This window comes from Diachasma alloeum, unplaced genomic scaffold (assembly GCF_001412515.2).
Source record: "Diachasma alloeum isolate Michigan unplaced genomic scaffold, Dall2.0 Dall_scaffold_01033, whole genome shotgun sequence".
NCBI classification, from domain to species: Eukaryota; Metazoa; Arthropoda; class Insecta; order Hymenoptera; family Braconidae; genus Diachasma; species Diachasma alloeum.
Window position 1 is genome coordinate 66743 of NW_021681145.1, and position 12496 is coordinate 79238.

General features: G+C 38.1%; 1 protein-coding gene across 1 annotated transcript; it reads right to left on the bottom strand.

Annotated features, from left to right (window-relative positions):
- Positions 1-5044: 5044 nt before the first annotated feature.
- LOC107045641 (rho guanine nucleotide exchange factor 6-like) lies at positions 5045-11884 on the bottom strand. Its single transcript, XM_015267963.1, has 3 exons — positions 11471-11884; positions 11261-11387; positions 5045-5905 (listed from the first exon to the last, which is right to left on the bottom strand). The coding sequence occupies exons 1-3, from the start codon at positions 11537-11539 to the stop codon at positions 5844-5846; spliced, it is 258 nt and encodes an 85-aa protein (XP_015123449.1). The 5' UTR covers positions 11540-11884; the 3' UTR covers positions 5045-5843.
- Positions 11885-12496: the final 612 nt, after the last annotated feature.

Consider the following 12496-nt stretch of genomic DNA (forward strand, 5'->3'; position numbering starts at 1 on the left):
AGATCTTTNAATTGAAATCGGTTGACTAGCGTCGAAGATATTAGCGAAAAACGATTTAAAAACGAATAGCTTTTTCTCAAAAACTATTTGCTTAATCGGGCTGAACTTTTGCAGAGTTAGTCCTCGTTAAGGTCTATAATTTGACAAAATTTCAGATCTTTTCCAAATTTTCAATTTTCCAAAAATCGACCACCGCAAAGGTGGCAATGGACATTGACACCGACAGACATGGTCGCCAAACTTCGTATTTTTACGTTTCAGACCATTCTACATCATTTCCAATCAAAATTAGAAAATGTGAAAACAGCACCATTACAATACTTCCATTCGGAAGCAAAAAACAAAGCGAATATTAAAAAAAAAAAAGTGAAATCGGTCCACTAGTTTTCGAGATATTACACATAATCGATTTTCATAAAAAATGGAATATCTCCGGAACCACTGGGCCGATTCAGCCCAGTTTCAATCCCAACCGTCCTTGTCATAAGACGAAGATCCTGTCCAAATTTCAAGTTGATATCTCCATTTTTGCGAAGGCTGGAGAGCGTACAACGATTTTTGGAAAAAAACAAAAAAGTGGAAATATCTCAAAAACTTTGCAAGAACGGCTATATAGGTTCTGATTGATCTGGATAGGGGACATCAAGGCGAATATTTTGAAAAAAAAAAGTGAAATCGGTCCACTAGTTGTCGAGATATGACACATAATCGATTTTCCTAAAACATGGAATATCTCTGGAACCACTGGGCCGATTCAGCCCAGTTTCAATCCCAACCGTCCTTATCATAAAACGAAGATCCTGTCCAAATTTCAAGTTGATGTCTCCATTTTTGCGAAGGCTAGAGAGCGTACAACGATTTTTTGAAAAAAACAGAAAAGTAGAAATATCTCAAAAATTTTGCAGGTACGGCCATATAGGTTCTGATTGATCTGGATAGGGGACATCAAGGCGAATATTTTGAAAAAAAAAGTGAAATCGGTCCACTAGTTTTCGAGATATTGCACATAATCGATTTTTATAAAAAATGGAATATCTCCGGAACCACTGGGCCGATTCAGCCCAGTTTCAATCCCAATCGTCCTTGTCATAAGACGGAGATCCTGTCCAAATTTCAAGTTGATATCTCCATTTTTGCGAAGGCTAGAGAGCGTACAACGATTTTTGGAAAAAAACAGAAAAGTGGAAATATCTCAAAAACTTTGCAGGAATGGCTATATAGGTTTCGATTGATCCAGATAGAGGGAGTTGAGACGAACATTTTGAAAAAAAAATGAAATCGGCCGATTAGTTTTTGAGATATTTGCAAAAAAAGATTCAAAAAGAAATGGCTTTTTCTCAGGAACTACTGGACCGATCGAGCTGATCCTGTGCCCAGAGTTAGTCCTAGTTAGGACCTATAATCTGACAAAATTTCAAATTTTTTTGAATTTTTTTAGCCCTCTTAGTGTTGTATTTTCTAAAACCTAATTTCCAAAAAGTTGCGGAGGGGGGGGGACAGACAGACATTGTCGCCAAACTTCGTATTTTTACATTTCAGACCATTCTACATGATTTCCAGGCAAAATTAGAAAATCGAAAAATTCAAGGATTGCAAAGCTTCCATTCGGAAGCAAAAACGACCAGAATGGGTGAATAGGCACAGTAACTCAATTCTTCAACATGACAATGCCAAACCGTATACCACCCAAGTTGTGAAAAGATATTTAGATGGACAGGACTGGGAAGTGCAACTCCACCCGCCATATTCGCCAGACATAGCTCCTTCGGATTACCACTTATTCCGAACACTGCAGTCAGATCTTACGGGAGAACGGTTCACTTCATATGAAAGTATCAAAATTTAGCTTGATAATTGGATCAGCTCAAAAGACCAGGATTTCTTCGGGCAAGGAATACGTAAATTACCTGAAAGATGGGCGAAGGTTATAGCTGCAGATGGAGCATACTTTCAATAAACTTTTCTTTAATTTTCTAAACAAGCAAATGTTTTTTATTTGAACAAAAAAGGGCAGAGTCATATTCACACACCCAATATACATAACTAGCAAATTATACTATATTGTCTGCTCGCGACAATGATGTCCACGGAATAAATGCAAATATTATTTATCTACTTGATGAAGAAACAGAAAAAATATATACGAGTTTTGATAGTGCAGATGCAGCTGAAAATGATCAACTTTCTGAAGTCCTTTTGCTAGAATATTTGAATATTTTGTCTCCAAAATCACTACCAACTCATGAAATTCGTCTACGAAAATACACCATTATTATGCTTATACGAAATTTAAGTATACATGAAGGCTTATGTAATGGTACACGATTACTCGTTTTAGAACTCAGGAATAATTTGTTACGATGTGAAACACTTTCAGATGACAAAACGGGGGACATCATATTTCTGAATCGTACTACTTTATCAAGTGAAGACGAATATCCTTTTAGATTTAAAAGAATACAATTTTCCATTAAAATTGCTTTGCGATGTGTAAAAATATTTTCCCGGGTTGTTCACCCAGGAAAAATCCAAACTACTTTTTAGCCGTCTCTATCGCTCGATAATTGGGCGCCAGCCGAAACTTCACCGGAGGTTCGACGAAAACCGGCCTCTGAGGCAAACTCGTCCACTCAGAGGACTTCTGTGGCTGGGCAAACGTATCAAACGTCATCAGCCACTATTCCAGGCTGGAAATTAAGCCTCACGGCCTAATCATCCATGCAAATTAACTTTACACTCGTCCTGAGGGGTTTTGCAGTCTCTCAGTAGGCTTGCTCCTCCCGAGTATTTCGACTCGGGAGTGTTTCAGAGTTGAATGCGAATCAGCCGGGACTCCTCAGAGCCTGGGACGNCGTATCAAACGTCATCAGCCACTATTCCAGGCTGGAAATTAAGCCTCACGGCCTAATCATCCATGCAAATTAACTTTACACTCGTCCTGAGGGGTTTTGCAGTCTCTCAGTAGGCTTGCTCCTCCCGAGTATTTCGACTCGGGAGTGTTTCAGAGTTGAATGCGAATCAGCCGGGACTCCTCAGAGCCTGGGACGCCGAGAGGCTGATCCGACCAAAGTGGAACACTGTTACAACACACTCTCGGCCACCAGTTACCGCTTCGGTCATCACGCATCACTGCCTCCGGGTAGTACTAGAAATGGCGACGTATGGTCGGGCCGACAGGAGGATTGCTCTACTCCAGGCCCACGGGCCCATACGCCTCAAATCGTTCCGCCGAGACCAGATAACGCCGGAAACCACAAGGTCGTCACCAAGAGTTCCGAAAGAACTTTTTTTCCCGTTTGTGGGGAATGCAGGAGCATTCCCCACGTTCGCTACCATCAGTTATGCACCTGGCTGCGCTGAGCTATTCGCCACCATTCCCTTGGCCATTTTCCAAGCCAACACCACAGTATACGCCGGAGAAATCCTTTCGACTTTCCCGCTTGAGCGTCCGCGTTCGACTAACTCAGAATCTTACTAGGGCCTTCTCCCGCTAATCTGGATAACTCAGCAACGATAGGTCATTCCGTTACCCTATCCCCACCAATCAACCCGACGGGATCCCGGGGGCAACAGTCCTCTCACCTGGCCGTTGGTCCCTAGTCTACTCTGACATAGCCTTTGGAATCGCCCAGTTGGACAGCCTGTACGTTGTCCCCTTTTCCCCTAGCNGCTAATCTGGATAACTCAGTAACGATAGGTCATTCCGTTACCCTATCCCCACCAATCAACCCGACGGGATCCCGGGGGCAACAGTCCTCTCACCTGGCCGTTGCTCCCTAGTCTACTCTGACATAGCCTTTGGAATCGCCCAGTTGGACAGCCTGTACGTTGTCCCCTTTTCCCCTAGCACATGCTGGTTGAGTCAAGTGTAAATATAAGTGGACAAACAGGGGGAAAACTCTGTTTATTTCATATCGAAAATAAAAATTTTATTCCTCAAATGATAATATTACACATTTAAAATAAAAATGCCTCGAAATCGATAGAAAAAACAACGTAACATCAACATAAAAAAGTTGAAATCTTTCTTCTCAGAGAATAATAAAACAAAAACACTTTTAAAGTGTCATCCTCTATTATTTCTATGAATGATAAAATGTAAAATAAAAAAAAAAGATTCATATGAAGTCAGGTATCACAAATGAAAAAATTACACATTGACTTTGATCCTTTCCATGACATAGAAGTTTTAGAAATACATCAACACTTGTTTTAATAACATAACTCATTGAAAACTCAATATTTGATAGTCGATCTACAGGATGTTAGAGAATGACCCGTTTTCCTCTTGACAGTTGATAGGAAAAAAATCACAGATTATGGAAAAAAACGTTAAAAAAATATTCATTTGACGGATTTTTTTATTTTCAAGATTGAAAGTTGACGGAAAAACGTTGAGAAATTCGGAGTCTGAAGTTGACTCAAGATGGTGGAAAAAACATCTGGCAACGTCGCAAATATCATGTATTGAGTTGCTGGCTTGGGTACAGTCATCCCAAAAACAAATTCCAAGGCGCGTGGTAAATCTCCGAAACGTAAAGTCACTGAGTGGTAAAAATATCCGAATATTGTATAGTAAGTGTTGATTGTGCCAAGGCATTTGAATTGGATGAACACTATAGTGGATGAATGGTGAATTGCACAGGGGAGAGGGAAAATGGGTTTCCAAAGGAATAAGAATATGAAAATAACTGTTTGGTTTTTCAGATGAACTGACGAATAGACCGTTCCATAAAATCCCCGACAAGCAGATATCTTGGATAGTGTAGACATGGAGCTGATTATTGTAAGAGTTTATCATTATTGGACTTTCGAAAAACATGTGAATTGATTTCCTACTGTAAAGACGAAAAAAGATGCAATAAAATCCACGAATGAAAATACAGGAGCAATTAATTTATTACGCAATGACCTATTATCTGCTCAGCACATTTCAAGACCTTAAAATCAGCTGTCTCAATAATCGCCAGAAATATTGCCCAGTAAGAGATTCTTAGCCACGGACTCCACATAGGTNTGCAATAAAATCCACGAATGAAAATACAGGAGCAATTAATTTATTACGCAATGACCTATTATCTGCTCAGCACATTTCAAGACCTTAAAATCAGCTGTCTCAATAATCGCCAGAAATATTGCCCAATAAGAGATTCTTAGCCACGGACTCCATATAGGTTTGCATCACTTTTTCCCAAAATGACGAATTATTGGAGTGTAATATTACATTGAGTGTCTAAACCAAGAAAGGGGTATTGGATGAATTCCAGAAACTGAAAACTCTTATTTGTTCGACTCCACAAATTGATTGCACATAGGAATATTGGGATCCATTTTACTAGGTTAGTGAAACTTGAAGACTAAAGAGAAACCTATTATATCTTCATGACATCCACAGGTAGTTCACTTATTGTCAGCGATTTCCCTCATCCAGTCAGCGGGTATTCTTACAATTCATACATTCGTTCCATTTCCAAGCCCTTTCGAAAAATCATCCCAGGGCTTCCAATAAAAATGCATTTCACCTCCCTCGGATTATGGCACTCACGGAATGGGTCACGCGACTATCAATCATAACATGTACTTATTTGTTCATGTTTTTCATGAGACCTGTTACCTTCGAAGTCATAATATATCTATGTTCCTCGTAACTAATAAAACAGCGAAAGCCAGTATCTTTTGATATAATGGATAGATAATATGTCAAGACAAAGTAAATAAGTAGTATATATATCATAATTCTGTGGTTTTGTCGAACGAACCTTTGCGTTATAGAGTGAGAAATCAATGCACATGTTTTTCGAAAGTCCATTAATGTTAAACTCTTACAATAATCAGCTCCATGTCTACACTCTCCAAGATATCTGCTTGTCGGGGATTTTATGGAACGGTCTATTCGTCAGTTCATCTGAAAAACCAAACAGTTATTTTCATATTCTTATTCCTTTGGAAACCCATTTTCCCTCTCCCCTGTGCAATTCACCATTCATCCACTATAGTGTTCATCCAATTCAAATGCCTTGGCACAATCAACACTTACTATACAATATTCGGATATTTTTACCACTCAGTGACTTTACGTTTCGGAGATTTACCACGCGCCTTGGAATTTGTTTTTGGGATGACTGTACCCAAGCCGAGTTGCTGTTGCGCTAGGGATTTTTTTCCCAGAAAGTTGAGTCATGGATTATGGAGAAATGTGAGATAGGACGCAATGATGATTCAATGCATGTTTCATAACCTAACTCAACAAATGCAACGATTCATCAGTTGAACACGACGGTGTGTGAGAGGAAATGTTCAATAATATGCAGTTCAGCATGGGATAGCTGCATTTTGAACATTCCGATATGAGGATGATAATTTCTCACCGTGAAGAGTGATCAAGAATTATGGACATAACCTCGTTTTTGTACTGTGCGGTAATTCCATAGGCTGAGTCCAACCCTGAGGTTTCTTACGGCTGATAAATATGTAAAGTTCTGACGAAATAAGAGTCTGAGGTACCCATTCAATTCTAGATTTCAGTGAAGAGCAAATTTGAAATTGGAAGTGATTTCATGGGAGAGTAGAATTCCGTTCGTGGCGGGCAGTGCCAGGGCCATGACGATTTACTGACTCAATCAAAGAGGCTCGCCTCTCACAAATCCGTATTGTTTTCCCATGTTGCCAATTGAAACAGATCTCACAAATGTTCAATCAAATTGAATGGGTAGAGAACAACTAGAGGTTCAAGCGTTACTCTGATTAAAAATTATGAGTCAATTTTATGATTTCTGCTCTATCAGAGAGTGAGCTACTCTGCAATTGCTAAGAGAGAGCAATACAGTTGTAGAAATAACATCAAGTGATGGTAGTCTCGAGCTGGTCCAACCAATAATTGTCTACTGGATCTCTCGATTATTTCTCAATCTCTATCGTTTAGTTCAAAAGATGAATAAAAATGAATTTTGAGAAAATTCGATGAATTAAATAAAGAAAATGAATAAATGAATAAATTGAATAAATGAACAATTAAAAAATTCAATAAATGTAGCAGCAGGGACATAACTGCACAGATGAACCGAATTACTCGGACCAACGTTTTTCTTGATTACACGGAGAACGATGCAATATAAATGAGCAAACTCAACTTTATAATGTTTCTGTGGATGTAATAGTGCACTTCTCTTAACGTAATAGTGTGATTGTCTTTATTCAGCTGTTGAAATATTCAGATTGGAATATGAATTATTTCTAATTACTTTTTTATATACGATAACTTGATTAGGCGTGAGAAATACTGCTTTTCCATCTTCGGCTGTGGAATTGTCGACTAGGTTCGATTTCATAATTTGATGACCGTTACATTCATACAGTAACAGCTATGTGAAAATCCCCTCTAGACTTTTCAGCCTAAGTTCGAGATTTTACGATATTTTCTCAGATAAACGATAGGAAGAAAGGAACAACGATGAAATTCAATGGAAAAATGATGGTAAAGCCAGTTATGTACCTATCATTGCCATTCAATATCATTGCTAAAACTGTATTGCTTTGTCCAAGTTAGTCAGAGTAGCCCATTATTACATCCACAGAAACATCTAAAGTTGAGTTTGCTCATTTTTATTGCATCGTTCCCTTGTAATCAAGCGAAATATTGATCTGAGTAATTCGGTTTATCGTTGCTCTTACTGCCCTGAGGTTAAATTCAATCGCTTTATTGGCTTTATGTAGCTGGTGAAATATTCAGATTGAACTATTAATTTTCCTAATTATTTTTATTTCACGAAACCCGATAAACGGTGATTCTAACCTTGCTTCGATCGTTTAGATCGCGGTTTTCGGGCCTAGCGACATAAAATATTGTCACACGGCGATAAAAGTATCATCTGACAAATGTGATTATACAGCCACATTCGCCAGATAATACTTTTATCGCCGAATGACATAATCTACTATTTTAAAGACGAAAACTCGATCAGGTGGGAGAACCACTGGTCTTCTATCTTCGGCTGCCGAATTTTCTGCTAGGTTCGACTTCATAATTTGATCTCCGTTACATTCATACAGTAACAAATATGTGACAATTCTCTTTAGAGTTTTCAGCCCACCAAGTTCAGGATTTTACAATATCTTCTCAGATGAACGATGAGAAGAAAGGAACAACGATGAAATCCAATGGAAAAATGTTGGTGACGCCAGCCGTGTATCATCACCATTCAATATCATTGCTAAAACTGCATTGCTTTGTCCAAATTGGTCAGAGTAGCGCACTATTGCATCCAAAGAAACATTATAAAATTGAGTTTACTTATTTTTATTGCATCGTTCCCGTGTAATCGAGAAAAACCTTCGTCCGAGTAATTCAGTTCATCTTCGCGATGATTGCCCTGTTGCTAAATTTATTGAATTTTTTAATTTTCAATTTATTCAATTTATTTATTTATTCATTATCTTCATTTAATTCATTGAATTTTCTCAAAATTCATTTTTACTCATCTTCTGAACTGAACGATAGAGATTGAGACACAATCGAGAGATCTAGTACACAATTATTGGTTGGACATTTGTTCATAATCCATGACTCCACTTTCTGGGAAAAAAATCCTAAGCCCAACAGCAACTCACTTCATGATATTTGCAACGTTGCCAGATGTTTTTGCCATCTTTAGTCAACTTCGGACTCCGAATTTCTCAACGTTTTTCCGTCAACTTTCAATCTTGAAAATAAAAAAAATCCGTCAAATAAATATTTTTTTAAAGATTTTTCCCATAATCTGTGATTTGTTTCCTATCAACTGTCAAAAGGAAAACGGGTCATTCCCTAACACCCTGTATATTACCTTAATTATCAAAAAAATCCATGACGTTTGCTATCCATCACTGTTTGTAATCGGAATTTCTTTGTACCACATCTGCACTCAACCTTATCAAATTATGATAGTAAATTTATATGTAATTATAAATGTAAGAGATATACGGTTTCCGCAATTTAGTAATTGGAATTTTATATAACAAAGGAAATATCTTAATATTAAGTTAATGAATGATTGATTTATTCAATCAATAATGACAACGAAGAATGAAGATGCAAAGATCTTTCGCGAAGCGCGCCTTATAATGCTAGTCAGAAACATCGATGTTGGAGTAAAATAATCGATTAAGGGGTCTCCCCAGTACTTCTGGGTAAAATGTGACAATGTGCTTGTGAATTAAATATATCATATAGTAATCAAAAATGTTAAAAAGGTATTTGTAAAAGCAATTCTAACTACTTTTATGGTTTCGTTCGTGTTTAATTAATTATTCAAATTGCGCCTTATACACAACCTTTATGGACGCTACTTTGTCCCATACCCCTCACACTGTTGACAATGTGCTAGCCAGCAAAAGAAGCTAAATTGTGCTATATGAACAATATGGGCACGAAGTTCCATTGGGTTTTATCGTTCATTTGTTCCATAAATTAAAGATAAAAATACTATGGCGATGTCTGTCATTATCCAACATACGCCATGTTTGATGTCCCGTCCCTCTCGAAACTAACCTCACTAACTTGACTATTTCAGGGCCGGCGCACAATCAAAAAGAACAGGGAATTGAGAACAAACATTAAGAAAAAGGAATAAAGAATAAATTTCAACATTATGTAATTAACGCTCCGCGTGCCTAAAAGTACAATTTCCGCCACATTGTGATGAAAAATATTGTTCGTAACCCGTGAAAAAATGTTTTTTAGCTCGTGGGATTATATCACTCGCCTTCGGCTCGTGATATAAACCTCGCACTCGCCAAAAAACACTTTTTTGCACTCGTTACGAAATATACTATTACCTGCCTCTTCCTCATGGCACTGAATCATACATACTCGAAAAAAAATAGTGAAGTACAAAATAAAATGCAGGCAGATGAGGATAAAAAGCAAAATGTTGATGTCAATCAACAGTGTAAAGAGGGGGATGAGTTATTGATTGAATTGATTCGATCCTTTCCTCATATATGGGATAAAAAAAATCCCAGATCTCGATTTATGATTTGATTCGTTGCTCCACATTCATGAACAGAATTCACAATTTAATTGTTTATTTGGCAGTGATGCAATATTTGAATGTTTATTTGCGAGTGGCGAACAGAATGAATTTTATTGCGCATGTCATCTGTTTATATTTTTTGATTGTGCGTTGGATTGTTCCCTGTTCCCCACGCTATATTCCCTGTTCCTAATGTCTGTTCTCAATTCCCTGTTCTTTTTGATTGTGCGCCGGCCCTCACACTCCACTCACCCGCGTGCCCATCGCAACTGCGGAGACCCCTTAATCGGCCGTTGAAAACATCGAATCTCATTGGTTGGCCCCCAAGAGTAGTTAGTTTAGAGACCACTTAATGGCTCCCACATCTTCGCGATCGCGAATAGCCTTCATATCATTTGCCATCCAATATTAGTTTTTCCAGGAAAATAATTATTTTTGTGTTTTTCTCAACGCAGAAAATCAGCTAATAAATAGGAGAATGTTCTAGCGTTATTATGCAGCAGATTTCGATATTCTAGCTGCCTTTCCCGATGACAAAATCATCAATTTTTTCTTATTTGCGCAGAAAAAAATCCGCGAAGAAGTTGATCATTTTGAACCAGGCAATAGCCCGAGTCAATTACTTTGGGTCTCCTCATTTTCCAGCCTATATTTTCCCGAAAGAATATTTTGCACTTTTTCTAAACGTAGAATATTTGATTATAAATTGGAGGATACCCAGTATTAAGTAATATTATGTGCAATCATCACGAGACGTTTTAATATAATTTTGTGTAAACTGTAAGAAACGGTGTCTTGATATTTCCTGCATAATTTCCGGATTTTGACAGAATTAATGGTGAAAATATTTTATCAATCAGTTCTTTCGATACTTTTCTTTGAATCTCCTTTCTCTATCCGTAATCATAAAGCCATATGTAATTGAATTGAATGGGTAATTTATCTCATTTCACCACTTCAGCAGTAATATATTCTGTTTTATCTTCACAAAAACAATAGTATTTTTCCGGCCTGTTGCGATGGGGTTTTTTACTCGTGTGGTGTTGGCCTCCGAGCCCTAGGCGAGGACTGGCCAACCACACGAGTAAAAAAACCCCATCGCAACAGCCCACGAACAATATTTTTCTGTAGTGATTTTCAAGTTTTCGAGTTTGGGAAGTATGTAATACCAATTACCAGACGAGAAATCGTGAGAAGCAGTACAGAAAAATAATTTTTGGTGAGATTGAATGTATGTATTGAATTATTACCAGGGGCGCGACACTCCTTGACATAGTTGGAAGGAAACCAAGCGGTTTGGTCATTCAAGGTACCTTCCCACCATCCTCCATCATCGGTCTGCGTTATTGTTATGACATCGCCTTTTCTGAAGCATAACTATTTCAATAACCATCAATATACATGTTATAAAACAAATTTTATTACTTCACACGTTAAAATTATTATAAAATATAAATTACCTCATCGTTGTTAGTTCCTTTGAATGTGAATAAGGCTGTGACTAATTTTGGAGCATCTGGCTTTGACATTGCGCTAGTAACACTGAGGCCGAAGAAAAATAAAAAAAATTAACCAAGAATTCATCAGGTTTGCTACACAAGGATCTCAATCTTCAATTCTCTGACTTATAAATAACACCTCCTTCCAGACATGAAAAATTAACGAGGCATCGATAAGGAGGCAATGAAACTACCCTGCTCGAACACAATTTATTATTCCTAGACAATAGATGGACTAACTTATCTTGGATTTTCCAAGAAATTCACTTCTTCACATTTTCTAAGCCATCAGCAATAACCTATCGGGTCAATTTTTGGGAAATTTTACGCAGATATGTGGACCTTGCTGGACAATGGAGGGGAGATCTAGGGTGGGTTTTCATCAAAGAGGATAGACTGATGTGTCATAGAGGTATATCTAGAGTGCTCGTACGACTCCCGAGCTGTCGGAAAATTGAAGAGAGATAGCCTGCTTAGAACAGCCAATCTCTCTTTATTTGTCTGTGGATTTGTGGTATGGGATGGTACGGGCCAAAAAGGATAGATCTGAGTAGCGGCCCGGATCGGGGGGTTTGACTGACTCCAAAAATGTTAGTTGGTACCCCACGGGAAAAGCGGCGTCCCGGTCGAATTGTCGGTAAATGTGAATCGGGTGCGTAAGTAACTCGGCAGTAGCAGTCCCGCTGTGACAGGGACAGGTTCGAAAGGGGATTTTTGTCCTACTTGTACTCAATGTTTACTTTATGTTTTTCAGTTGATTTATTCGCCGACTAATTAATATTAAGGGATGAAACAAAGACTGTTCAATGGAGAATTAAATTCTCCGTCCATCAACCTCCGTTTCATCCCTTAATCTCTGCAATAAAAAAATTAATATTGCGACGAAAGTCACGGCGCTATAAGAAACCCAATGTTTTCTCGGCGCAGAGTGACTCCCCAATAATTCGCCCGCTAATTAAAAAATCGTCTCTCCCCTCCTAATTAACA

Coding starts and splice junctions, on each gene's coding strand:
- LOC107045641 (XM_015267963.1), bottom strand. CDS start 11,539: ATGTCAAAGCCAGATGCTCCAAAATTAGTCACAGCCTTATTCACATTC. Junction 11,388..11,470: donor AAGGAACTAACAACGATGAG/GTAATTTATATT, acceptor TTATTGAAATAG/TTATGCTTCAGAAAAGGCGA. Junction 5,906..11,260: donor CAAGGAGTGTCGCGCCCCTG/GTAATAATTCAA, acceptor TTGGTTTTTCAG/ATGAACTGACGAATAGACCG.